The following is a 27312-nucleotide window of genomic DNA, read 5'->3' on the forward strand; positions in this document are numbered from 1 at the left end:
TTGGAATCCAAGTTGGAGAGACCCCATGGACTGGTACCTGGATCTTGATCAGCTAACACCAGCTCCCATCCCCCCCCCTCACTTTACACTCCCCAACCCAGCTGCACCTCCCACCCTGTCCCTCTGTGGGACACAGACTATTCCCTGCCTCCCTCCTGTGCTCAGGAGCTTGGCCAAGATCCAGAGCAAAAGGGAGCTCAGATCTAATCCAGGTGCCAGCCCAGGCAAGGAACAGCAGCCCCTGGGGTACACCTCTCCCACTTTCAAAGGACTGCCTCTCCCCACCAGCAACCTCCTTGACCTGCACAGCCCTCAGCCTCACCGAGGCTACAGGCCCTCCAGCAAAAGTAAATGACAAGTTTATTGAAGTCTTGGAAAGAGCCAATCACCAGAGAATAAATAAAAGTCACAGGACATTCACAGGACCAACAGGTATTGACACTCTGGTTTTCAGGAATGACTTTGACTTACACACAGCCAACCTTTGTGTGAGGCGACTGCAAGTGCCTCCCAGAATGTCTTTTTAAACATCTGATGGAGGAGGCCTGGTGGGCTCTGAGGACCCTGGCCCCAGCCTCCTTCAGTGGGGGACAATTTCCTTGTGTCCCCATCAGGCAAAGCCCCATCAGCGTGGAAGGGCAGCTGTTTGGCAACAGGCAGGGCCTGGACACTTGGGGTCCTAGGGAAGTGTGCAGTGGGCAGCGGGGAGGATGAACAAATCTGGGCTTAAAGACTGACTGTGGAGCAGAAGTGGCCCCAGGGATCTCTGCAACCTCCACAGTATTCAAGAACAGAAAGATCTGAGACCCTGGGGAGGGGTGCAGGGAAGAGCGGAAGAGCGGAGAAGGTTGCTGGTAGCAGAGAGGCCCCCAGAGCCCTGAGGAGAGGAAGGTCCTTTCCAGGGTCTTGGTGGCCACAGAGGACACAGGCAGTGCCCCCATTCTGCACCCCCCACCTCCTGCCTGAACAGGCAAGGCAGATCCCTGACCTACAGTGGGGGCTACAGGGTCAACACTCAGAGACACGCGGTGCCTGGGAAATGAAGGGCAGTTAATGTTATCTTGTGTGTTTAGGTTTTGAAAGCACTGTCCAGCCAAGGCTGTGCCGGTCTGGGTTGGGCAGAGGCCTGGCCTCGAAGAGAGGCAAGTGCTTCGTTCACTGGTCAACAAAGGGGGAGAAATCTGCTTATAAAACATAGCCCTGGAGCCACTGGCTTGTGGGTGGCCATCAGGCAGGTTGCCCCTGTAGAAGGAGCATTGTCCTGGGAATCCCTCGGCCCCCCAGGAGGGGCCAGAGGCGCAGGCATTGGGGGAGGCTCTGCAGACACTAGGCCTCCCTGGTTGCCCTCATCCTGCTTCCCTTGGAGGTCCTTGAATGGAGAGTGCAGCCCCCAAGCTGCCCATCCAGGGGCAGCGCCACCAAGACCCCTCTCCTCTGGTGCTGGGTGGAGCTGGGGGCCTTAGTCAGAACTGAGCATGGTCCACCTCATCCAGCCAGGAAGCAGGACTAGCAGGGAAGTCAGGGTAACCCCCGCTGCTCCCCGTGGACAGGTCAGAGCTGGGTCCGTTCCCTGCCAGCACCCTTATGGGCGGAGGGCCTCCTGGGGCTCCTGAGGGCACAAGGCCCAAGCTGGTATCTGGATACACCAAGCTGGAGAGGAGGGGCTGGGGGCCTGGGAGGCTCTGCGGGGCAGCGGGGGACGGGGGGATGCCATAGGGGCTGCTGGGGCGCAACTCTCGGTACTGCTCCGGGCCTGCCAGGCCTCCATGCTCCAGTGCAAAGCTGCCCAGGGCTCCTGAGGGCCGGCCCAAGGCAGGGGCAGGCTCTCCTAGGCTGCTGTACAGGCCATTGGCGGGGCCCATTTCAGCCATGGAGGGCTCATCTGCAATGGAAGCAGAGAGCCTGTCAGTCCTGTTCTTGAAACTTGGTTCCTCTCAGTGCCTATCCTGGCCCAGGCAGGGGACAATACAAGAAAGACGGAAGTGCAGAGAAAGAAGAAGTCAGGTCCTGCAGAAAAGGACTGAACTTATCCCCAACTCCAGAAAGCCTGGGCTGTTTATCACTCACCCTGAAAATGTGTTGCTTATTCTAAAAATCATGGCAGGGGCTGGGACCTCCCCACCACGAGGCAAGTGTCTGGCAGAAGCCCAGCTTAGGGACCAGTCAGGGAACAGGGGCTCTGACCAGCAGAGAAGAGCAGTGGTCCTGAGTGACCAACCAACAAGGCTTGGAATGGAGGGCCAAGGTCTAAACCAAGCCAGTTTGGAAAGTAAGGCTGGATTCGGAACCAGGAAATTCACAACTCCAGGCTCCCTGCCACCAATGGAACCAAAGTTCTTGCTCAAGCTCCCAGCGACCCCATTAGCAAGTACCAGTCTGCAAGGGCATGCAGTGTGTACCCAGGCCTACCGGTGAAGGAGACCTCGGCGTCGCTGTCCTGCCCCTCCTGGATGCTGTCCTTGTCCGACTTGGAGCTGCCGCGGGAGCGCTTCATGTTGCGGAAATACTGGCCCCAGCGCTGCCGGCCTGCGTCCTTTTTCAGCCTCTTTTCCTTGGCCCGGCGGTTCTGGAACCAAACCTGGGGGATGGGGTGGTGAGTGGCCGCGGGGCGGCGGCGCTTTCAGTCTCTCCCCTCCACCCCACTTCCCTGCTTTAGGAAACAGCTCCCAAGTCGCAGCGCGGGGCTGCGGCGTGAGCGCCTGCGGGGTGGGTCTTCCTGCTCTCGGGTGCCAGGGGACACGGGTCGCTTGGAAGCGCTGACCTGCACGACACGCATGTCCAGGCCGGTCTCGGAAGAAAGCTGCTCGCGCACGTGGCGCGCGGGCTTGGGAGAGGTGTTGTAGGCGCTCTTCAGCGTCTCCAGCTGCTTGGCGGTGATGGTTGTGCGCGGCCGCTTGGCGGTGGCCTCGGCCTCTGCGGAGCGAGTGGTGAAGCCGGTGGGCCCCCTCTGGCCGCCCCCGCCGCGCCCACCCCTGACCGCCCAGACGTCACCAGAGGCCCCTGCTGGCAGGCCCAATCGCGGTAGCCCCGGGGACCCGACGGATTTCACGGACCTGGCGGGTGCCCAAGAGAGGGGATTACCGGTAGAGGGGGGCTTCTGTGCCTAGTGGGCTCTTGATCCGGAACCCCGCGCCCGATGCCACCACACCCAGCAGTCTGGGAGGAGCCCAGTGGTTTCGTTCCCCTTTCATTCTGAGTGTGGGTAAGGCCAGGTCTTCATGGTCAAGGTGACCAATTGCAGACCAGGAATGATAGTTCGCATAACTCAGGTAACCTCCCTGCCTGCTAGAACGCAGAAGTCGCTAAACCCCAGGCCGGGAACAGCCAACGGCGCCGTTGATCACCCCGGCCTCGCTCTTGGGCCTGTGGGTCCTAGCACCCTTACCTCCCCAGTCCCAAACCGCCTCAATAGAGAAGCCCTGGGGGAAGTGCTGGAGGTGAGGATTCCCCCCAAGGCCCACCACCCCAGGGATTAGTAAGAAGGTGGGGCTTGCGCCCTGACGGCACCAGCCCGGTGACCACCCCCCAGTCCCACTGACCTCGCTGCTTGGCTGTCTCGTAGTCCGCCTTGCACACCAGCCGGCTGTCTTCCATGAGGTAGAACTCGTCGCCTGTGGCCAGCTGCCGCTTGCACACCACGCAGGCGAAGCAGTGCAGGTGGTATACGAAGTCCTGGGCGCGGCGCACCACCTGCGTGGGCGGGATGCCCAGCTGGCACGCGGCGCACTTGGTCCCGAATCGCCTGCGGGGCACATAGGGCGCGGCTCAGCTCAGCGGTAACACCGCAGGCGCCTTCGCTGGGAGCGGGTTGGGTGTGAGAGCGAGCTAGAGCTGTGCTGACCGTCCTGGGCTTGGGTGTAGGAGGAAGCTCCTGGCCCAGTGCCTTCGTCAGGCTAGCAACCTGGGTGGGCCACACGTACTGATGAGCAGGGGACCCCCACTTCCTCTGGAGGACCTCCAGGAGGAGAATCTGCTCTCCCGCTGGATGGGGAAGATTATTTTGGAGGGTCAGGACTCCAAGTGGGGCAGTTCCCTCAGACCCCAGAGGCCTAAGCTACCCGCCCCCCCCCCCAATTAGGGACAAAACAAGCACAATTTAAAAGGGACTATAACAATTCTACCAAATTATCTATATCTACATCAATCATCTATCCAAATGCTGGGGGTTGAACCCAAAGAGGTGCTCTACCACTGAGCTACACCCCCAGCCCTTTTATATTTTTTTTCTTTTGAGACAGTGTTGCCTACAAGGAGAAACCCCTGCTCAGCCTCCCAGTACCTGGGATTACAGGTGTGGGCCACTGTTCTGGGCTGTGTTTATCTTTTTAAACAACTGCTTCCATGATTCACAAAATGAGTTATTTGTGGAGGCTACTGGGGATTGAACCCAGGCAAATGGTCTACACCACGCTACATCCTCGGCTCTCTTAATTTTTTTTTTTGAATTTTAACATTTATTTATTTTTTTCTTAATTCTCGGCGGACACAACATCTTTGTTGGTATGTGGTGCTGCTGAGGATTGAACCCGGGCCGCACGCATGCTAGGCGAGCGCGCTACCGCTTGAGCCACATCCCCAGCCCCTTAATTTTTTAATTATTACTAATTTTGAAACAGGATCCCACTAAGTTGCCCCGGCTAACCTCAAACTTGCAATTCTCCTGCCTCAGCCTCCTGAGTAGCTGGGAATACAGATGGGTGCCACCACACCTGGCTAAAATAAATTACTCAAAAAAATATTTCCTGATGTCTCATCCAGGCCAAGCCACCCAGGGAGAACCCGCTAGAACTTGGCAGGTTCCCAGGTATTCTGCCTGTAGTGACCGGAGGGGGCTGGGGGGCACCTGGAGATGCAGGCTGTGGGGTGGGAGACTTGGTTAGAGTGGAGGGTGGTGGGTCCCAGTGTGGCCGCACTTCTGGCCTCCTTTCTGTGGGGGCAGGTTGTGGGTGCCCTCCCGTCGCCTCCCACAGGCAGAAATGCTTACTTGAAGAAGTCGTCCTTGCAGTAGACACTGTCCCCCCGACTAAAGCAGCGCTCGGCCAGCGGTGTGTGACAGTCACTGCACTTGAGGCACTTGCTGTGCCAGTGTCGGTCCAGAGCCTTCAGGATAAAGCGGTCCAGGATGTGCTGGTCACAGCCGGCACACAGGGGTATCTCTGTAGGCAGGGGAATGGCCCAGGTCACTGGCACCTCGCAGACCACAAGCCTCTTCACCAGTTGGAGCCAGCCTCCCATTCACTGGTCCCCAAGACCCGGACGCTGCCTAGGGACCCCCTTCTCTGCACACCATTGCCCTGCTAGCTCAAGCAGTTGCTTGGCCCCCCAAGTGCAGGGACCCAACAGGCACCTCATCCCACAGCCTGACAGCAGCCAAAGAAACAGAAGTAAACTTAGAAATCTGTCTGGGAGCAGGGTGGCCAAGTCACCCCGTGAGGTCGAGTACTGTCCATTTACAAGATATTCAAGAAGATGCATGTTGAGTTCAAATGAAAACTGTACCCCACGGCACTAGGTTCCATCTTTGGCACCACATAAGAATAAATAAAGTTATGTCTATTACAAATACACACACACACACACACACACACACACAACCAAAACCATACCCCAGGGGGATCTGCTCTAGAAAGTAGGGCAGAAAATGGGAAAACTAGTCCTACTAACTAGTCCTAGTCCACCTGGAGGTGGGCACACAGGGGACGCAGGTCCTGGGACACATTGGGGCATGGGGCACATCCAACTGAGCGTTTCCATTACCTTACACAATAAGCATCATGACCTCAGGCTCTAGAGCCCCCAAACCTGTGTGGCTGCCCAGCCTCAGGTCCCCTGTTAGTCTCTGAGCCCTTCTCCTCTTTGGACAGTCTCAGGAGTATTTGTGAGAAGATTGGCTAAGTGATCTGCTGCCCACAGGCTCAGGTGTGGTGGCAGAGTACCCAATGGGTGGCTGATTCTCCCCACCAAGTGCTTGCCAATGCCATCCCCAGGAGCCTGGGGCCTCTAGGGCAATCAGGCTGGGGTAGGGGAGGGTGCCCTTCAAGAGCTGTGAGCCCAGGAGGAGCTATGAGGGGCTCTTCCTGGTGTTTGTGAGATGAGGATTTCTGGTAATTTAGAAAGGACAGCCATGAGAGTGGGGAGCGGCTAGCAGGAGCTGGCACCTACTCAGATGTGACCCACCTCACCAGCTCCCTGTCTATGGACAGGGCAGGGAGCAGGAAGGCCCCAGTGGCTGGGGAGCAACTGAAACCCATCGTGGGAAGAGGACATCGCCAGGAGGTCCGCTCGACCTCCCTCCTGCATTGGCGGGAAACCCGCGACAGACGGTCGGACCGCGTCCGCGTCCCGCGTCTGGCAAAACCGCTGCACTGGTCACCGAGTGGCAACGGCAGCCGCGAGGCCTGGGTCCTCACCGCCAGCAGTGAGCCTCAGGGAGCCGAGGACATCGGCTCCGCGCAGCGCGATTCAGCACCGCGGTCCGGACAGCGCCTTGTCTAAGCAGCCGCAAGAGCCCGCGTGGGACAAAAGCCAAACCCACATCCCCGCGCCCCGGCTAAGCCCCCGTGGAGCCCCCGCGACCTCGGCTTACGCTGCATGGCGACTCCGGCCCGGGCACGGTCTCCACCCCTGAGGCTGGAGGTCCCGGAGCCTCGGCGCCCGTCCCAGGGCTGGCTCCGCCAGCGCTCCCTGCCCTCGCGCGCCCAGCCTTCCCGCCTCCTCTCCCTGCGCCTCCCACTCTTCTCCAGGCTCTTCGGCCAACCCCTCCCGGGAACCGTCGCAAAATAAATGAATGAGTAGGGGATGGAGCGACCTCGCAGCCTGGACGTAGCCCCCTTGGCCCGCTCCGTTCCTCCCACTCCCCCTCCCCAGCCTTCCCCACCCAGAGCTCTCGTCGGCCTGGAGCGCGCAGAGAACAGCCTGGCTCGCAGAGCCTCAGCGCCGGCAGGAGACCGGGGCCCCAGAGAAGCCGGGCTTTTCCTTGCAGAGGGTCCTGACAAACGGCGGGCGGCTGAAGAGACCCAGATTAGAGAAATTACACCGTTCATCTCGACCCTGGCTCCTGCCTGATTGCGCTCCCCTGGAAAGTAGGGTCGGGGCCAGGGTGGCCCTCTGGGGGACCCTCCTGCTCTGTGGTCACTGGGCGGGTAACAGCCCCTACACCGCTTACACTTCAGGGGCGGCTAAGGACTGCCAAGAGCCCTCTTAGCCATTCCTGGACACCCGAGGATACCCCGGACAGAGGACCACATGCCCGACAACAGCGCCAGGGGCCCTTCACACACCGCGGCCGTGATGCACTGGCTTGGTTGTGCCGGGGCCCTCGCACCCGCTCCGGCCCAGGTCCTTTGGCCTCCGAAGGCAAAGAGGAAAAAAGCCCGAAGACCTTCTGGTCTCCCTGATGCTGCCGCTCGACTGGGCACCCACCTCGGCGCAGGTCAGCCCTCCGCGCGAGCAGCGCCAACAGCAGGTCGCCCCCCGCCGATTCCCGGGCCGGGTCCAGCTCCCCGCGAGCCTCCATGGCGCCCGCCGCCCGGCACCTCCGCTTTCTGACCCCGATCTTCCCCGGGGTCCGGGGAGGCCGCGGACGCAGTGGCCCCTAGCCGGCGTCCGAGCGACTCGCCGCGTTGCTGGGCGCTGCGCCGGCGGGCCGCCCCGGGGCCTCGAGCCTCCGGCGGTGCGGAGGGCGGAGCGGCCGGGGGGCGGGGCCGCGGCGCGGGGCGGGGCCGGGGGGTCCCGGAGACTAGCCCCGGGCGATCGCCGGCTCTGTGCGCCTGGCCCCGAACCTACGGTGCCTTCGCACCGCTCTGCGTTCTTGTCCCTAGAGCTGGGACGGCAGGGGAGGACCCGAGTCAAGGCTGCCCGCAGGCGCTCGCCCCTGCCTCGCAGCTGGACTCACTTGGGCGCTGGAAGGGCTGGGGGTTCTGGGAGAAGTTGGCAGGGAGGGAGCTAGGTTCTCCTGATGCTGAAATTCGGCCTCGAGATCTGAGCTGGGAGCCTTCGCGACAATGTCTGGTCCGCGGAAGCGCAACCGAAACCCAGAGAAGGTGAGCGTCGCCGCCAAAGGCCTCACAGTAAGAAGCTAGCCGCGACCCCAGACCTTCTACGCCCAGCCCTGCAATTTCCCACTGGCGTGGGCACTGGAAGAAAGGCGATTCTTAGGAGAGAAGCAGGCCTCTGTCCTCCGCCTGGAAACCCATCCAAGACCCTGGTTTAGGAGGGACTGAGCTGGAAAAGCTACAGGATGTCCCCTCGCTTCTCTGCCCCCAGCACTCTGGCTACCAAAGAACAGTCCCTGCACCCGATTTTCCAGAATCCTGCTCCCAATGCAAACAGGTGAGCCAACTGGAACCCATCCATCCTTTCGTGTACATCCCTTCCTCTGCTCAGAGGGCCCACAGTCCTAGGTCATCGACCAGGATTTTAGTCCTGTACAGTCACTCAGAGACAGAATACAGCATGGGGCCCTGGCAGCCAGCAGGATCCTGGATGGAAGCGCTGGGAAAGCAGTAGGTTGAACTAGTGGGTTGAACCTCCAGGTCCCTCTACCGGGGGTCAGATGGTGATACCCTCTCCACTCAGTCTTCTGAATTTCGAGCTCTAAGGGCACAGGACTGGAAGATGGGCATAAAAGAGCACAGCCCCTCCGTCCTAGCTCCAGCACACAGCATGCCTGGTCGTGAGCACAGGCTCACGGGCCACCTCTCTCTTGCTTTGTACTACACCTGTTACTCCAGAAGGGTCAGCGCACACACACTTGTGTGGAGCCGAGTGGGTGCCTGGTGCACTGGGGTGAGGTCCGTTGAGTGTCAGCTGCTGCAGAGGCGGTCTGGCAAGGGCCATTTGTGACAGGACTGGGGAAGGGAAGGCCCCTTCTGCTGGGCATCTGGCCGGCCCCACCAACAATGCCTCCATTATTTCCAACGTCTGTGGCAATGGAATGGCCCTTGGAGAGGACGGTTGGGGTGGGACACCAAGACTGGGGTCCCCTACTGCAAGCCAGGGCTAAGAAGGGAAGTGAAGGGCTTCATTCTCTGGGGGACCTGGTGCCCCTCACTCTGTTCCATCACAGGCACCATTTGCAGGTCAAGCACCAGGCTCCCCGGGCCACCCTCGGCTTCCCTCCCAATCTGTTGCCATTTCAAAGTGCCTCCCCGGTCTCCCTGGACTTTCCCTGCAGCCCTCCCTGCTGCACCCGCGGCCCGTGGCCCCTCCACCCGCCTGCGCCGCCCTAGTTGCTTCTCTCTCAGCAGCTCTTACCCTGCGTCCCGACAAAGGTGCAGAGGGCAGCAGCCGCCGGAACCCCTGGCCTTTCTCGGTCGCCTTCGAACTCCGCTTCCAGCAGCATCGCGGTAACGGGTCGGGTCTGAGTGGGCGTAGGCGGAGGGCTGGAGCTCCGCAGAACCTGCAGCGTCGCGGGGCAGACTCCAGCACTGGGCCCGCGCTGTCCGCGGTGCTGAAGGAGGCATCCCCGCGCCCCCAGCCCTTTTGGCGCCTGTCCCCCGCCCCTCCCCTGTCCCCGCCTCCGGCCCCCGCCCAGTCCGGCGCACGTCCCTAGCACGGTGGGTTTGGCGGGACTGGACCAGGTCCCGACGGCCCTCGTCTTGGGCAGCCATGCCGTTTGGCTCCGCCCTGGCCGGGAGGCTCCTCTTTCGCAGCAAGCGGGTCGAGGTGCCGCCGGGCTGGAAACCTCTGAACCCTGCCCGCTGGACCCTCAACAACCTTCTGGAAAGCAGGGAGCACCCAGGCTGCGGGGGACTGGACCTGGAGCGGAGGCTCTCTCCTACAGACGTCAGAGGCCTTTCACTGCTGCTGCTGCCGCCCTCAAGGTACTGTCCCTTGCACCCAACATCCTTCTGGCCACTGCAGGATCACAGACAGAAACTTCCAACTCCAGACTGTGAGCTCCAAGACCAGGTACCGGAGCCCTGAAGGCATTCCCGGTGGAGAGGTCTGCTCAGCACACACTGCCGGAGGCTGGCAAGGCAGGGGCTGCCCAGGTCTCTCCGTGGGAGGGTCCTGGGAGAAGCTAGCCATGGGCAACCTGCCCGGCTCCTGCTTCACACTGAATTGAGTGTGTGTGGGGGGTGGCTACGAGGTGGGCTGGGTCCCCCAGGGGCTTCCGTAAGCAGGAGTGGAACACGCTGAAATAGTGTCATCTGTATGTCTCAGGGTGCTGCTCTAGCTGCTGCATCTGGTTCTGCTCTAAGCAGGTCATCTAAACTCCACTTTCCAGCCGACTTTTCCATCTGACTCCCGGCTCTCTTCCAAAAAGTGTCTTTGATTCAATAGAAGCAATCCTAGAAATCCAGAGTCCATAGGAGTGAGATGGGAGCCCAGGTTCATTCTGTTCCCATTCCAGAATCTCACATTTCAAAAGAACTGTCACGGCTTCTCAAATGTCAGATTTCTTTATTTTTAAAATGTGCACATTATAATTTTTACTTAAATACAAAATGTCCACTTCCCTTGCAGGTAAGAAATTTCACTGACATTTCCATGTCAAATGGCTCCTTTTTAAACAAAATCTTTCCATTAAAAATAAATAAACATTTAAATTACGGAACTGTTATATTCATTAGTCTCAATACCTCTTAAAATACTTAGACTTTATAAAACTACCTCACACCTTGTGGCACCCTCAGAGCTGGCACCCAGGGGTGGGGCTGTTCTTTCCCTCCTCTAGGACACCCTGCAGGGCGCCTCAGTGACAAGCGTGTCCCCAGACATTGGTGGCCTTGCCCTGTAATAGGAGGGAAGCTGGAAACAAGCCCTGCCTAAAGCAGCTCTGCCAAGGCCAGACGAGCAGCGCACACTCCACGTTCCCGGGGAGATGCCTCACACCCACCGCTGGAGCTGTGGGTAGACTTGCCTGGTTTTCAAACAAAGAGATATGACGTCTTCAATAACCAGGTACACACCAGCCGTGGAGGCAAGCTCCCGGCTTTTTAAAGCAGAGGATTCTAGGGTATAAAAAGCATCATGAAGAAATCTCACGGCAGAGGGGTGGAGCAGGAGATGGAAGCTGCCAACAGCCCACCCCCGCGGTCCTGCTGGCCTCAGGCAGCTGCCTGTGGCTCCCCTACCCATCCTCTGGTCATCCCAGCACTCCAGGGCTGGACTAGCCACAGCCCAGGGAGGCAGCTGTCCATTTCCCTTAAGTGGCAGCAGTGACAGCAAGGTCATAGGGTCTTAAACGACATCCACGTGACCAAATGTCTTCAGGACACACTTGAGCATCAAATACAAAACAGCAAAGTAGAAAAGGTATTTACAGGCATCTGGGTCATGCACGTGCACAGAGATGGGCACAACAGAGCATGAGTCCACCATATCCAATGAAAGCTCGTGGGACAAACCAATGGCCAGGGACTCTCCATGAACGTCCCAAAGCATGTATCAGTTTGCTCCCTTTAAGTCTTCAGAGGCTGATTCACCACTAAGTGTTTTGGGTTTAATAATGTGTTTAAATTGCTAAATGGTAAAAAAAAAAAAAAAAAAATCATTCCTGAGGCCTGGAAGACCAGTACCCCTAAGAACCTTGTCCACAGCTTCAGGTCAGGGAGGCCTGTCTTACAGGGCCCATGGCCAGGGGCCTCTGCCTTCCTCACTGGGCCTGTCCCTGGCCTCCGTGGTGCCTCATGTCGGGCTGGAAAAGAACCAGAGTAGACAAAGGGCTCCTACAGAGGTCATCCAAAGACCATGCCCCCAAGAGCAGACGGGTCCTCCATTCCCCTCCTGTAGATCTAGTCTTCAAACCCACCACTGGGCCCAGAGTTCCCCCAGGACAGCCAGATTGGGATGACCCTCACTTACATCTCTTTATCATCAGAAAAGCCACCCAACAAAAAGGCACTGCCACCACCCTGTCCCTCCCAAGCCCCAGGCTTACTCCCCAGGACCCTGAGTCATTTCTGAGATATAGCTCTCCCCTGGCCAGGTTCCTTGAGTCTCCACATCTGAACAGATCACCCTGCAGGGCACAGGACTGACTAGACCCTTCCTTCTCTGCTCCCGAGTTCCCTGAGCTCCCACACAACTGTTCTTTTGCTTAAGTGGGGACAATCAGGTGGCCAAAAAGGAGATCCCACATCACTGGAGCACCACGTCTACTCTGAGGGCTGCAGGGCACACTATGTGGGGAAGGCTCCTCCAGCGAGGCTTCTGCCAACACAGAAGCAAGGCCCTGTAGAGCTGTCGCCTGTGATCACTGCGGGGCACAGGACAGCTGGGGCCGCTCCTCTTGTTCCTTGACCTCAATGAGGTCACCGAGTCTTCCTGCAACAAGGGCTGCGGGAGGCATGGACAGGGTTCAGACGTGAGCATGCCCACAAGACCACCCAGTCTCCACAGGCCTGTGAGGGGACCCAGGTGTTGAACCCCTGATCATAAACAAGAAAGCTGCAGGTGGCACAGGGGGCAGGGCTTCCAAGGGCTTCCCGTGTGCTGCCAGCACTGCCTCAGGAGCACTCTACACAGCTGGGTGGTAAAGCCGGACTTTCCATCGCTTGGACCTCACTCTGAAGAAGAAGTACATCACCATCAGGAACAGAGAGGAGGCCACATATAGCAGCACGCAGAGGCTCATGTCCAGGCTGGAGAAGCCAACCCCAAGAAAGGGTACGGCGTCCTCAGCCTCCTGGAGGGCCCCAGGCCCCCGGGGACTCTGGAGCCTCAGGTCCAGCCTGTGCTGCACATCCTGGGGAAGGTCAGCTCTGGGGCCCAGCATGCCAGGCGGTCGAAGACTCTTGGCACCTTGGTCTCTGCGGAACTTCTCTGGGGGAGTCAGTGCTTGGCCCTTCACCTCGCCCCTGCCCAGGGCTCTTCCCTCACTGGACTCTCCCTGGTCTGCAGAGTACGTGTCTATGAGGTTGCTGCTGCTATAGTACTGCTTCAGGAACACCAGCACCTGGCCCTCGTTCCAGCTGTCCAGGCCCTTAATTTCCTCGTGGCAGGCTGGGCAGAGGTCTGGGGTAGGCCATGGGACCTTCGGAAACTTGGGATCTTCACTCAGGTGGCCTAGGAGAAAAGGAAGGGGAGAATCACTGCAGACAGGCCTTGGCCATGGATGCTGGGCCTGTGCAGTTGGCAGGCCACAGGGCTCTGCTGCCCCCTCAGTCCTTCTAGGCAGGCAGCAGCTCTTGCTCCCTCTGGTGGGCCCCACGCCTGCACACCAAGGAAGAACCCTGCACACCTGGCCCACCTGCCGTTGCCTGACCAAGCCCTGAGGCAATCCACCAGCTCTGCTCTGCCAGAAGGACCCAAAGGCCCCACCTCCTACCTTCCAGGAGGCCCAAGAGGCCCAACACTCCACCGAACACCGTCCACTCCAGCTGCCAGGGGTACTGCCCACCTCGTGGTCCTTTGAGAGACAGGTCCTGGGAGACCCCTTTTCTATACATGGCAGGACGCCGCACAGCACCCTCCTCTACTGTGGTGCTGCTCAGCTGCCACTGGCTTCCTGCTCCTGAATACAAACCTACCCCAAGCGGGGTCTCCTGCCACAGCCCTACTGTTCATTCCATCACACTTCCCAGTGAACAGCCAGGCAAGCACCTCTGCCACGGACATCCACATACAGCTTTGCACACTTACCTGAGCACTTCCTTCTGAGTGTGGACGTGGCTGCTCAGCTGTCCTCAGAAAGGCTCTCCACCCTCTCCCAGCAGCCTTGCCTGAGGCCTGACTCCTGCCCTCCCCTGGGATTTCTCCCTTCTTCATTCCTCTGATCGAAGGCCTGACAAGGAGCCACAGGGAGGCTCCTGCCAGCAGGGGACTCAGCAACACCTGCCTGTGTGACCTGAGGTCAGGGATGCCCTGCACCCAGGTATGAGCTAGGGTTCCCCTGGTAATATGCTAACCTGGCTGCAGGGTCCAGCCCAGCTCCCCTGCAGAACCAACAAAGCTCCCAGACAAGCCTCCATGGTGCTGATGACACCTATCCTGCTTGCTGTGTGCCATGTGCTGGACACAGAGCCAGGAGAGGACAAGGCAAAGGCTGGTCTGCATACCCCAGGAGAGGCCACCTAATGAGACTTGAGGGTGGTCATGCACAGAGATACACCAAGTGCTGCAGAGTCAGGGCTGATGCTGGACAGGAGACTAGGCCAGACCCCTGAGGGCCTCTCAGGCTAGAAGGGGGACAGGGAGCAATGCATGGAGCCTCAGGAGTGGCCCCACCACATAGGCCAAGGGACCCCCACCGCAGCTGGCTGATGGGAACAGGCTGACAGCAGGGCTCTTGGACAGGGCAGCCCCAATTGGCATCTTGCTCCGGATGCCTCAGAGCTGAGTGCCCAGATGACCAGAGACCTCTATGAGGAGGAGGGAGAGGCCCAAGAGGCGCTGGGTGTGGAGAGAGCCCCCTGTGGCCTTCGAGGCTCACCTCGAGGCACAGCTGACAGGGAGGGAGCAAATCCCAGGGACGCAAAGGCGCCCGCAGCCCTCAGTGCAAAGAAGAACCAATTTTCTTTAGTGCTCCAGTTGTAACGTGTTTTTATGACACAGTGGATTAAGTGAACACCAACAGTTCAGCAGCATTTTCTATTCATCTCTATTAAATTCATTTTTCAGTGGAATTATTTTTAAGCCTAATTCTAATCTGCCATTGATTTTGGAAGTCTGAATTACTTAACTCTGAGAAATTGCTTGTGCCCTATTTAGTTTAAATAAAACTACTCTGAGAGGTTTGGCTTACAGTCTGAGAACAGATTTTAAAGATACTAAAATTCCTTATAAAAATTAATCACATCCTTAATTTTCTAGTGTCAAAATTACTTGGAGAAGGGTGTGACGCAAGACAGAGAGCCATATCAGTCTCTGTCCACCTTCATGAGGACCATGTACCCCAGAGCGAGAGGACAAGCTAGACAGCTTGGGACCTGGAGGCCTGCAGACCTGGCTGACCCGACATATGCCTCACCCATGCTGCCCGCCCGACCAGGCCCACAGAGCTGTCCCAGGGCCAGGAACACCCACCGGCCAGGCGGCTGTTGACTGCGTTGTGCCGGCTCCAGAGCCAGAGCACAGCTTGGTCCAGCGTTTTCACGGAATCCATGGACTCTTTAGCCATTGCCTCGAAATGTTCACCACATTCCTTGCACCCAAAGAAGGTCTGAATGTACCTCCTGAGGGTCTGCAGCACGGCCTGGGGGTCATCTTCAAAACCTAAAAGGGAACAAGAGCCACTGGTGCCCCAGGCCCACAGGTCACTGCTCAGCCTATTGCCTGAGGCAATGCAGGCCAGCTTTGAGTCTCCACTAAGACTAAGGACACAAACTAGGGGCCACAACTTCCTGAGATACCCTGGTGTCCCAAAAGGTGCCCAAGGCCCTGCAAGGGCATGAGGACGATGGTGCCCACACCTCAAAGGGGACACCTCATTGGCATGGAGACCTGAGTTGTGTGCTGGTAGCAAGGGGGATCAACCACGAGTACTCAGTGCCACAAACGCCACAGCCCTTTAGAAGGATGTGCTAACACCCCACAACCAGGCTGTCAGCTGCCTCTGCCCTTGGCCTCAGGACCCAGAGAGCGATGGGCGGCACGGGCCCCCTTGCCTGCTAGCCTCCCTCCTTTAGCCCGCCCCCTGCAGTACTGGGTGCCCTACCGCATCGGCAGACACCCACCCAGGAGCACAGAGCCTCAGGACTCGCCCTGCTGAGGACGACCTTCCTGAGAAGTGGTGGTCAAGGGCAGGCAGGTTGGTGAGGCCCACGCTCTTCAAAAAGGCTGCGCCTCCCGGCAGAGCAGTGGTTCCACAGGGAAACAGCCCAGTACCCACGGCCATGGCTAATGGCACAGGACTGGACAGGTACAGCTCAGTGGGGACACTGAGAAGGAGCAACAAACACCTCTACAGGCAGCCCCAGCCCGGGGGGCAGAAGGGAGCAACCAAAAGCCCAGGCGTGGGGTCGGAGCGGCCAGCAGCTCCGCCTGAGCGTGCAAATAAGGGAACAGGATTAAAGCTGGCCGCACGCACGTCAGCATCGAAAGCCACGTGCAAAACGATCACCAAAAAGACGTGCTTGGGGGAAGGAGTCCCTCTCCACCACAGCAGGCCCACATGGCGTCTGCAGTCCCTGTGGAGGACAACTGTCCATAGCCTGACCTAGGTGTCCGCCTCTCGAGGACTGCAGGCTCCTGGGTCTAGGCCTTTGCAGTCAGGGACTCAGACCAAGACCCTTGTTTGTTTCACTCTGAGAAGGCAGAATTCAGCACGCTGCCGACGCCCGCTGGCTCTGGGCATGCTCATGGCATCCAGGCAGTGCCCTGTGACCTGGCCCGTCTGGCCCCCACTCCCTGCCGGGAGCTCTCCAGACATCTGCCTCACATCAGGGTAATCCCCCTCCTCTCCCTGCAGACGGCTGCACGTTCGAGGACCCTAATCTTTAAAGTGGACAAGAACCATAAACCTCTACCTGGGGAGGATTAGAGCGCTCGGCTGCCGCTTTAGTGGATGGGTTTAAACGTGCAATAAGGGAAGAAAACCTCCAAGACTTAATCCCACGCCTCGTCTGACCCAATTCCCTCTGCGGAGAGCTCCTCCTCGGAGACACTTGAGCTCAGGCAGGAGGGCGGCTGTGGCTGCGCTGCTGCCTCTACAGCCCACCCCTCAGGCGTCAGCTTTGTGCCCCAGCACCCGAGGGCCTGCGCCCTGGCCATCACACTCCACAGTGCTCTGGTGTGACAGTGGGAGGATGGGTGCTGGCACGAGCCCCCTTCTCTCACCAGAACGCCCCACCCAGGGGTGCAGCCTGGGTGTGAAGGGACTCAAGTCACACAGCACACCGCTCTGATTCCAACATCTGGGTGGCTCCTGAGGTTTCCCAGAAACACATTCCTACTTTCTGGTCCCTAAAGGAATGTGCAGGTAAGACCACACCCCGACAGCAGTACTGCACGGTGTCCCTGGGGAGGGCAGCATGGGTACATCCAGACGGCCTGGTGGTGCCTCATTCCTGGACATGGTCCTGACAACGTGGCCTGGCTCCTGCTCCTAGGAACAGGCAGACGCTGCTCCCAGCCCTCTGTCTGGCTGCACCAGTGGTGCTCCTGGCCCAGCTCTGGGCCTTCCTGGCCAGGATGCCACCTGGAGGGGGATGGAGCTGGCCTGCAGGAGTACAGCCACTCCAAGGCCCCTTGGATTCCAGCTGCCCCCAGATGACCATAGCTACAGGGGTGAGACCCTCCTCACTGACAGAAGAACTGCCCAGTCGAGCCCAGACCAAGCTGCAGACCCAACACACTTCGAGCAAACAGAGGCAAGGTGTTCCACAGCTCAGCACTGGGCACTAGGCAGGGCCCCAAGTCCAGCTACCACTGGGCTTAGAGCGAGCGTCAGTGGCCTGGAAAGGCAGCCGAGAGGGCAGCCACCCCACGACTACACCAGGCTCACGGGGAAGCAAACACAGTGGCCTAGCACAGGGGAGTCCTGCGTGCAGGCGCGTCCCACCAGGGGGGTTCATGGCAGGGTTGAGCTAGCAGTTTGTAACAACTGGACTATCAAACTCAACTTCCTATGGTTTTTGTTTTGTTTTTAGTTGTTGATAGACCTTTATTTTATTTATTTATATGTGGTGCTGAGAATCAAACCCAGGGCCTCACACAAGCCAGGCAAGTGTGCTACTGCTGAGCCCCAGCCCTAGCCCCTTCCTACAGTTTTTAACCTCGCAGCAGGTAGCCTCTGGGATGGCCCCTGGTGCCTGCTGCCTGCAATCTGGGGCCTCACAGAACACTCTCCAGGGAGTAGGTGACCCACCAACTCACTTGCAATGACCAGAAGATGGTAGAAAAGAAGAAGTGTTGCCAGAGACATGCTGCCTCTCCCAGGGCTCCCTCAGAGCCAGAGGCTGTGGTGGGTTGGCTCACGGGGTGGGACAGGGAGCAGAGCTTGTAGGCATGGCAAGAGCCCGGGGAGGATGGCAAGGAGGTGCCCGAGAGGCAGTGAGCGGTCTCTCCCCAGTGGAGCCTCAGAAGCCTCAAGCAGAGGACCCAGGTTAAGCCACACCCAGGTTCCTGACCCCTTGAAACTGAGATGATAAAGGGAGGCTGGTTTAAGTTGCTAAATTTGGGGGTGATTTGTTAGGACCCCCAAATTAATAACTAATATGCCCCTCCAAAAGGTTTTGCTGACCTTCCTGTTTTTTTCTGAGCACATACTGCAGAGAAATCCCTGGCCAGGGGGCTGGGGATGTAGTTCAGTTGGTAAAGTGCTTACCCTGGGTTCAATCCTCAGCACTACCAAAAAACAAGAAAGAAACCCCTGGCCAGCAGGCTCTGCCTCCCGTTTCTTCCCTGCAGGTCTGCCATGCATGGGCTTGTAAGTTCACGAGGGGACTCAGGCTCATGGGTGGGTGCCGTCACATGTCATTCTGAGAAAATGTCACATCTGCCTTCTCTGTGTGGGCCCTAGGCACCCAGATGATGAGCTGCCTCACAGGTAGCTAAACTAACCCTGATGCTTCTGGCTTCCCCAGTGCACAGCACGGTTGATGCATCAGGCTACCAACCAGCCACCACCGCAGCCCAGGGGGCGGTTTACCTGTGCCCACCAGTGCTTCTGGATGGGTAGAAGCCTGCACAGTCAGAGTGTGGAACAGCTTCCAGAGCGAACACGGGTAGCCCCTCAACTCTGGGCGGCTTCCTTGACATCCTACCCACTTCACATGGTTGGTAAGGAAGATTCCAGAAATCTGGGGAAGAAAAATGATGTAAAGAATGAGAGACAATTGCTGCCACAGCTGCTGAAGCCGGTACACAAGGGCGGCACCGGTCGGCTGTCCTCCCTGCAAACGTCTGCGCTGTGGTCTCATTCAGTACTTGAACTTCACCCTGAGGGCCGAATGCCTACCTACTAAAGGGTCTTAAGATATGGGAGGTGGCCTTTTCCTTTTTGTCATAGGACAGAGGGAGCGTCCTCTCCCTTGATAAGTCAGCAGCATCAAACAGAAGATGCTGCGAGTAAAACCCATCAACATCTACCAGCAGCCAAAAGGGCAAGGCGTCTCGCCTTCCAGAGCCAATGGCGGCCTAACGTGCAGCACGGCTCACAGGCACGCAGCACTGGCTGCGGGGACGCAGGCCCTGCACTCAGCCAAGGGGCAACCAGAGCTCCCAGTTCCATTCTGGAGGACACCGCTGCACCCAAAGATTGGAGAAGGACAGAGGCAGAAGCACAGCACGTGGCGGGGGCCAACACCCGCAGCAGGGGTGCACACAGCACAAGGACAGGGCTGGCTGATGTCAGGGAGGTGAGGACAGAGGGGCTGGGTGACTTCTTGCCCTTGAACCTCTGGGGCCAGGAGCCGCTGCTCAGGCTTGCAGAGGGAAGGCCGCACCTGCAGGCACCTGGCCTGGAGGCCAGTGGGCTGCCCACTCGCTGATGCCTGGCTGTAGGTGTAGAATTTACAGGAGTTCACTTAAGTTGAAACAAACAAAAGAAAAACAAGCCCTGTGCCACACGGCTGCCATCTCCACAGGATGTCACAGTGCACTTGTGATGAAGGGTCCTTAAAGCGACAACTTCAGCATGACTTGCCAGCACCACACAGGAGACATGCAGTTGTCACGGAAACAGGGCTCTGACACTGTGGACAGCAAGGTCCCAGGGGACCACCCACAGGCCGGTGTGGTTCTCCTCCCCACAGTGGCAGGCTCTGGGTCCCAAGCCCTGGGCAGGAAGGAGGAAGTGTGCTGGTGAGCAGGACAATTGCAGTGCCCGGGGTACCCTGAGCCCTGGCAGGGTCTGGACTCACCCGCATCTCATTGTTGACCAGGTCAAGGACGGCACTGTAGGGGATCCTGTCCAGGGGAAGGCTGGCCAGCCATTCCTGAAGCATCTCCAGCAGCTTCCTGACAGGTGGTCGGCCAGGGAACAGCTGAGCAAGAAAGGACCCATAAGAGCCTGTGGGAAGAGTGCTGCCCAGCCCCGAGTGCTTCCAGGGCCAGGTCTGGGATGCAGGGGCGCAGCCTGCAGGACAGGACCGAGCTCAGCTCGGCCTGACAGTCTGCCCTGCGTAGCTCTCCAGGGAAATGGCTCCATCTATTTGAGGGCTAAACTGGAATGAGGAGTTTGTGAGAAACTAGAGGTCCTGGGTAGAAGGGGCAGGGGTGGGAGTCTGTGGGACAGAGATGTCCCACCAGTTCCCTACCCAGCCTGTCCTATGGACTTCACCCACCTGGCCCCCATGCTGGCTCACACCAGGTGTCAATTCATGATGACAGCCCATGGTGACAGTGTGACTCATTACCAAATTGTCAAGGGCTTGCTGGCCCTGCTGAAGGTTCCTCTAACTGCAGCCTGACCCCACAAGCCCCTTCCTGCTGTGTCTGCCCGACTGCCTTGACAAGGTGTCTGGGAACAATGACCTGTCCTGGTGGGTGATGCTGAGTTGTCACTGGAGCCTAGAGAAGCACTGAGCTAACCTGGTGTTCTGTACTCCTTTGATAAAGAACAATTGTAAACTGTGGAGCCAACCTAGAGGCCCTTCAGTCGATGAACGGATAAGAAACTGAGCTCTATATACACAACGGAATAGGACTCAGCATGAAGAGAGAACAGATCATGGCATCTGCTGGTCAACCGTGAGGTGGAGAATAGAATGCCAAGCGAGGTAAGGCAAGCCCAAAACACCAAAGGCATGTCCTCTCTGGTAAGGGGGGCTGATCCAGGATGGAGTGCACATGGGGAGACGAGGAGCTCTGGACAAGGAGGGGGTGTGGGGTAGGGAAGATGGTGGAATGAGATGGACATCATTTCCCTAGGTGCACGTATGACTGCACACGTGGGGCGACTCTGCATCGTGTACGACCCAAGAAACAAAAAGTTGTGCTCCGTAGGTGTAAGATGAACTGAAATGCCTTCTGCTGTCATGGATAACTGACTAGAATTAAAAATAAAAACAAAAGAACTTGGATGTTGACATCCTCTTAGTATATGTGCAAAGTAAGGCTGCCAAAGACTAAAAAACCCAGCTGAATGGCACAGGCAGACCACCAACATCACATTCCAACATAGTAAAAAAATTGTCTATAGACGTTTATCAAAATTACCTAAACTGTTTATTTTTTGACACTTAAAAAAAGTTTTAGAAAAACTAAGAATGATTTATTATCTTGACTTCCAAAGGTGTGTCAAGCCAGAAGCACAGACAGCTGGTATGTGGGAGAGGAGGAGCTGCAGAGAGGAAGCCCATCCCAGGAGGAGGAGGAAACGCAGAGAAAGCCCTCGGTGGCGGCCACGGGAAGGCACTGATGGACAGGCTGGCCGGGCGCTGCCGCCAAGGACCCACCCCAGCCAGCTTCCTCACCCCTGAATGGTACGGTGGGGTCAGCAGCCATCCAAGCAATTCTCAAGCAGGGCGTGGAGTGGCAAGCCTGAACTCCCAGAGATGGGGCTGGCTGAGGCAAAAGATACGTGAAAATAAAAAGGGCTGGGGTTTCCCTCAGTGCTGAAGCACCTAGGTTCAATCCCACTACTGCAAATGTATCACAGGACTCGTTATTTTTTAAAAAGATTTTTTCAGTTGTAGATGGACACAATACCTTTATTTTACTTATTTATTTTTATGTGGTGCTGAGGATTGAACCCAGGGCCTCATGCTTACGAGGCAAGTGCTCTACCACTGAGTCCCAGCACCAGCCCCAGGACTCATTTTTTTTAAAAAATATAAGTTGTATTTCCTTCATTTTTCAAAAATCATACTACACATGTAAATGTTGACTATCCCAAGGCTAGAATATAAATTGCTCCTTTGGGGACCTTACTATTGGCAAGAAAAGTCCTATCAGATCTGGATCCTAGTCCTGAGACAGTAATGGGGACACTGGATCTGGACTATACCTGTGACAGCAGCAGGGGCCAGGTGTAGGGGGACAGGCTTGAGGTAAGGATGGCCTCTGAGGTCAGAGAGTAGAGGCTGTAAGTCAGGCTCCCAGGGCACTAAGGCCAGGAAAAGGAAGGCTCAGACTGGTCCCTAGGGAGGGGAAGGCTGTGGCCCCAGCCGGCCCACACAAGTCTCTTGGCCCAAAAACCAACAAGCCACTGGCAAGTTCTTGGCAGGAGGCTCCCTGAGACACCTCTCACGTGTCCCACACACCAACACAGGAGCACCTGCCTCCTCCACCAGGGCTCGGGATGGAGGGCCATCAGCCCACCTCAGAGGCACTATGCACCAGGGCCACCCATAGGCCAAGCTCTGAACAGCAGAATGCTGTCCTGACTCCTCCTTAGAAGCCCCTGCACCCTCAGCAGGACTCCTCAAGGGAGCCGTGTGACCCCCAGCTCAGCACCTCTCCCCCAGCCCCCTCCCCCAGCCCTCTGGAGGCTCCTGTCAGCCTGGGTCTGGCCATGCAGTGTGCTCCTGCCTCAGCACCCCCACCCCACCTTGCCACGCAGCCTGGCTCAGCCACCACCCCACACCTGGAGACGAGTCCCCTCCTCTGAACTCCAGACAGTGTGGCCTCCCAGCCCCCTCCTGGGACGGGCCCTTGCAGACTGAACCTTGCCCAGCAGACCCAGCTCCACCAGGCAGGGCTCTCATCTCCCTGGTGACCCCGCAGGGGTTTCAGACCCTGTGTCAGGCAGGGATGACTCAAGCACGGTACCCAGGCACCTCCCAGAGCCTGGCCTAGGAGAAGACTCCTTGCCTGCAACTACACAGCCCACCTGCTGCTTCTCCCTCACACCCTCTTCACCGCCTGCTCCAGAGCCCAGAGAGCCCCAGTCTAGTCAGGGCTGAGGGGGCTCCACAGCCCCCGCTGTCCCATCTCCAGGAAGCCAGAGCCCAACCTTTAAGACAGGCTCATACCCCCCACTCCCCCCAAGCCTGGACGGCATCCCAGGGCCTGCACTGGGCCCACGAAGGGCGACTAGGAGCAGAAGGGCAGGCTGGGCTATGGAGAGGAAGGTGGGAGGCAGCCGACCCCAGGCCAACAGACGAGAGCCCTCAGCACCACCTGCTGCAGAGCCTGATGCCCGCACCTTGGAGATGACAGTCACGAAGTCCCTGAGTGTCTTCAGCTGGGCGCCAGCCAGCGACCTGTGGGCAGCCAGCTCTACCCTGAGCAGGTAGTGCAGGCAGGACTCCAGGTCCGCCATGTACAGCTTCGCCCTGGAATGGAGCACAGAGTCAGGTCCCATCCTTCCTTTCCTTGACCCTGCCCTGACCCCCGGAGGCTTCCTGTGGGGCCAGCAGTGGGGAGGCATCCAAGTAGCCTTCCCCACCGGCCCACCCATGGCTTTGGCAGGAACACTTGCCTGTCGAACTCTCTCCAAACCACCACCTCTGAATTCTCTGCTTTGTTTGGTTTTTCAGGCAAGAAAAGTGATTTTTTCCTCACATCTGGCAATGACTTCAAATAAGAGGAGAAAAACGACCGGAGAGGCTTTGCGCTGTGAGGAAAGAGAGGGGAGAGGTGAGGACACTGGGCCAGACGCTGCCTGCCTGGCCTGTCCACCTGGGGTTGAGGGCTGTGCTCTCCAGCCTCCCCTACCCCACTGTCAACTCTGGGCACTCACTGGGGCTGGGGACCAGGAGAAGTGGGCAGAGCCTCAGGGGGCCCTCAGGCTGCCCTCCCACCTGAGAGGAGACGAGAGGCGGTGCGCAGACCACTGCCGAGGTGCAGCTGCAGGAGGACGAGGGCTCATCGTGCTCAGTGGGACCTTAAGATGCTCATAAAGCTGCTTTGAGCATCTGCCAAGATCAGCTTTATCCCGACTCATTTCAGATGCGCCTGGGTCTCACCAACATGCCCACAATCTGCCAACTGGCGGGCATCTGGAGCCAGGCCCAAGGGGCCATCAGCCCCTGAGCTCTGCAGGGCCAGCCACTGCACGGTGTGGCGAGCACACTTCTGGCATATGGTGGAAGCCACCCGGCACATCCTCCGCAGCTCAGGATTCATCAGGGGCAGGCAGAGCGGCTTAGAGTTTCCAAAAGGAAAGCAGGAGCACTGTTTGTACAAGTGCCAATGTGATTCTGTGATAAGAGGCTCTACATGTGACATGAAGCCACACAAATATCTGTCCCCAGGACCAGCAGCCGTTGTGGGAGCAGGTCTGCCATGGAGTCTCTGACATGGCTGGGCTTCCCAGGGGCTTGGAGCCCGTCTGGACAAATGGGAAGACTTCCGAGTTCTAAATTTTCTTCTTTGTTTGAGGACAGATACATGCCCAAGGTATACGTGGGGCTTCTGGGCAGGGCCCTCCTGCCTGCTGACCTTTGAAGATGTAAGACAAAGCCCATGGGGGCAGGGAACGTGGGCTGCCTTCTTCTGTCATGTCCTTGGCAATCAGAGGTACCTGGACGTGGTGACCAACCAGAAACTATTGGACAGATGGGGCCATCTCAGCACAGGCTGGGACACCCCTGGCCCCAGGGGCCTTCAGGCTACTGGCTGTTGATGGTCCCCAGGGCAGGGGACCCGTGCACCACAGGGCAGCCTAGGCTTCCTCCTGCAGCCTCCTGACCCTCTGTCCAGCTGCTGCTTCACTCTGTTAGTTGACTTCACTCAACCCTGTCTCTGGGGCGCCAGGCACACCAACACTCAGAGCAGGTCCACCAGGGCCTCTGGTGCCTTCCTCGAGTAGATGGAACCCGCAGTCACCCACATGGCTCACTCTGCAGAGGGGGACACCTGTACTCACGGCCACAGCCAGATCAGTCTAGAGCCAGGAGCAGCGTAAAAGTGGGGCACAGGGGGGTGGTCAGTGGGCATTTGCTTGGCTTGGGGTTTGCTTAGAAACCCAAGGAAACATCCCAGAGGATGAACCCCTCGGAGTCTGGAGCTGGATGAGAATAAACCCCGGGAGGCACCGCCAGACCCAGGGCTCTAGGACTTTGCCACCGGCTCTCCCTGTCCTGTGGACCTGCAGGCTCTGTCCAGCGAGGTATAAGCTTCCCTGGGTCCCACTGAACACCACAAACACGCCTTACACCAACAGCACTTACACGTTAACTAATCCACGAGACCCATTTGGGTAGATCAAGTAACAGGAAGGGACAGAGGAAATGCCAAGGGTCTCCAGGAAGGCTGTGTCCCCATCCAGTGCTCTGCTCACCACGATGTTTTCATACGGAATCAAGTCTAAGATCACCTGTGTGATGATAAGACCACACTTGTCACAGAGGACAGCAGTTTTCTCAGAAAAGCTCCCAAAGCGTAGACCAATCACCACAAGTGACCCTTGACCCAAGAGCAGAGGCCCTGCTGGGGTGCCACCCACCTGCACCATGCAATGGGCACACAGCTAGGCAGATATGACAGGCAGCTGTCAACAGTCACCACAGCACCAGAGCGTCATCTGGGGCACATCTGCACTCATCCCCCCAGGAGCAAGGACACATTTACACCTCGATTGCCATCACATCTTAAGCAAGTCAATGGGACAATGCCCACGGGCAGGCTACAATCCCGTTTTGCAACTATACAGAAGAATCAAAGATGACATTCACTGCTAAACTTCTTCTTGACCCTTTGGAACCAGTGTGTCTTCCACAAAGCGCATGTTAATTGAGTGGGTGCCTCATGTCCCCACTCCTATGTGGGCAATAGGGCCCTCAGGAACAACACTCCCTCCAGCCCAGCCACAGGCCTGCAGGCTCTGGTCCATCCTTGCATGAACAACCTGTGTGGGTAGAGCTCCGCCCGCAACAGCAGGTCTTGGTGGGAGAGAGACCATGGCCACAGGAGTGGCACCTTGGAGCCCAGAAAACCCCTGCACAGGCACACAGAGCCTGCTGTACTGCTCTTAGATGTCGACAAAACCGGCCTCTTCTGGGAGGAGTGGGGGCCATATGTGAGCTGAGCGTGCCCTAAGTGCCCTGCACCATCTGCAGCCTCACTCGGGGAACTGCAGTCACCCGTCTACCGTGCTGTGGGCACCCCTCCCTGGTGGGCAGAGCCCGCTGAGCCTGAAGATGATAAGGTGGGAACAGTGTGCCACACAGACACTCTTTCTGTGTGTGTGAGTCGGGTGGCATGAGGCACTGCCTGAGAGCATGGTGAACAAGGAGGCCCTGGGAACCAGCAGAGGAGCCAACAGAACACGGCCTCTGGCAGTTCCTCATCCCCACCACGAGCCCTGCCAACTATGGAGAAGGCGGCAGGATACCACCAGCCAACTTAGAGGGAGGGCTGGTCAAGCACCAGGAGGGCACCCAGGTACCACAGACGGTGGCAACACCTCTCTCTGCAGCCTCCCTGCCCCTGCATCTCACAGGGCCCAACAGGGGCAAAGCTGGTTCCTATGCCTCCTAGAGCTACCCAGATGACTGCTGGAGTCACCTGCCAAGTGCAGGGAGGAGGAGCCTGGTATCAGTGCTGAGCACCAGTAGCCAGGATCCCCTCTCATCTCCAAGGAACCCTCAGCCTAGTCCTATTGGTTTTAGGAACATTTGGCCAAAGTGAAGACTTGAGAACCAAACAAGTGACATTTGAGCATGACAAGATTTCCTGAGAAAAACGGTTTTAAGAATCCTGGATGTGGGCTGGGGATATAGCTCAGTTGGTAGAGTGCTTGCCTAGCATGCATAAGACAGACCCTGGGTTCAGGGGCTGGGGATGTGGCTCAAGCGGTAGCACGCTCGCCTGGCATGCGTGCGGCCCGGGTTCAATCCTCAGCACCACATACCAACAAAGATGTTGTGTCTGCCAAGAACTAAAAAATAAATATTGAAAAATTCTGTCTCCCTCTCTCACTCTCTTAAAAAAAAAAAAAAAAAAAGACTCTGGGTTCAATCCCCAGCACAGCACCACAAAAAATAAAAAATAAAATAAAATAAAAAGAATCCTGGATATGGCAAAAATGTAGGGAGTTCAGAACTCCTCAAAGAAGACATTGGCTGATGCAGAAGAGAGAAGGGCCTCAAGAAGGAGGCACCAGACGCCCCTCTGGGCAACCCTCCATTCCAGCATTCTTCTCGACAGACTGGTCACTCAGCTGAAGTCCAACCAGGACTCCACAACTGTGAGCACTTGACCCACAACCCATGAACCCAACCAGGGACCACACAGAGCAGGCCTGCGGCATCCACAGGCACAGTACCTCTCGTCCAACATAGGAGCCACTGCTCTCAAACACCACAGCTACGTAATGGCCACCACGGCTGTCGAAAAGGGAGAGGACGTCACTGGGCCTTTCGGGGAGAAAAAAACACAGGTTTTTAGCACTCCTAGCCGCAGGAAGCTGCCAGCACGCGTTGCTTCCACACAGCGACATGCACATGACTGTGACTGACTCACTGTGCAAACGTTGGGGATCCAGCACAGGGCCTCCCACTTGCTAAGCACGTGCCTTGCCACTAGTGACACCCC

The 27312-nt window shown here is 57.7% G+C and overlaps 3 protein-coding genes across 12 annotated transcripts in view; 1 reads left to right on the forward strand and 2 right to left on the reverse strand.

Annotated features, from left to right (window-relative positions):
* Positions 1 to 343: 343 nt before the first annotated feature.
* Lhx3 (LIM homeobox 3) lies at positions 344 to 7669 on the reverse strand. Its single transcript, XM_078048679.1, has 6 exons — positions 7423 to 7669; positions 4985 to 5156; positions 3540 to 3742; positions 2762 to 2913; positions 2410 to 2578; positions 344 to 1882 (listed from the first exon to the last, which is right to left on the reverse strand). Exons 1-6 carry the CDS (start codon positions 7514 to 7516, stop codon positions 1464 to 1466), a joined length of 1209 nt encoding a protein of 402 aa, XP_077904805.1. The 5' UTR covers positions 7517 to 7669; the 3' UTR covers positions 344 to 1463.
* Positions 5890 to 10561, forward strand: LOC144377423 (uncharacterized). Of its 9 annotated transcripts, none has more exons than XR_013438426.1 (4): positions 5892 to 7432; positions 8266 to 8331; positions 9246 to 9912; positions 10168 to 10561. XR_013438426.1 is itself a non-coding variant. In XM_078048682.1 (3 exons), exons 1-3 carry the CDS (start codon positions 7246 to 7248, stop codon positions 9551 to 9553), a joined length of 534 nt encoding a protein of 177 aa, XP_077904808.1. In that variant the 5' UTR covers positions 5890 to 7245; the 3' UTR covers positions 9554 to 10561. The 9 variants fall into 9 exon arrangements, 5 of the variants coding, with proteins under 5 accessions (XP_077904808.1, XP_077904806.1, XP_077904807.1 ...); XR_013438425.1 differs by having other exon boundaries at positions 9246 to 9824; XM_078048682.1 differs by having other exon boundaries at positions 5890 to 7432; positions 9273 to 10561.
* Positions 10388 to 27312, reverse strand: part of Qsox2 (quiescin sulfhydryl oxidase 2) — a 29186-nt gene continuing 12261 nt past the window's right edge. Inside the window, exons 5-12 of one of the 2 annotated variants that reach the window (XM_078048677.1) lie at positions 27044 to 27134; positions 24948 to 25093; positions 23255 to 23389; positions 22979 to 23108; positions 19752 to 19874; positions 18539 to 18689; positions 14974 to 15162; positions 10388 to 13014 (exon numbers count right to left, since the gene is read on the reverse strand). In XM_078048677.1, the coding sequence (XP_077904803.1) occupies positions 12467 to 13014; positions 14974 to 15162; positions 18539 to 18689; positions 19752 to 19874; positions 22979 to 23108; positions 23255 to 23389; positions 24948 to 25093; positions 27044 to 27134 (1513 nt within the window). In that variant the 3' untranslated portion in view covers positions 10388 to 12466. The remainder of the gene's footprint in view (positions 13015 to 14973; positions 15163 to 18538; positions 18690 to 19751; positions 19875 to 22978; positions 23109 to 23254; positions 23390 to 24947; positions 25094 to 27043; positions 27135 to 27312) is intronic. The other variant, XM_078048678.1, reaches the window with a different exon arrangement.

Source organism: Ictidomys tridecemlineatus, chromosome 4 (genome assembly GCF_052094955.1).
Source record: "Ictidomys tridecemlineatus isolate mIctTri1 chromosome 4, mIctTri1.hap1, whole genome shotgun sequence".
Classification (NCBI taxonomy): Eukaryota; Metazoa; Chordata; class Mammalia; order Rodentia; family Sciuridae; genus Ictidomys; species Ictidomys tridecemlineatus.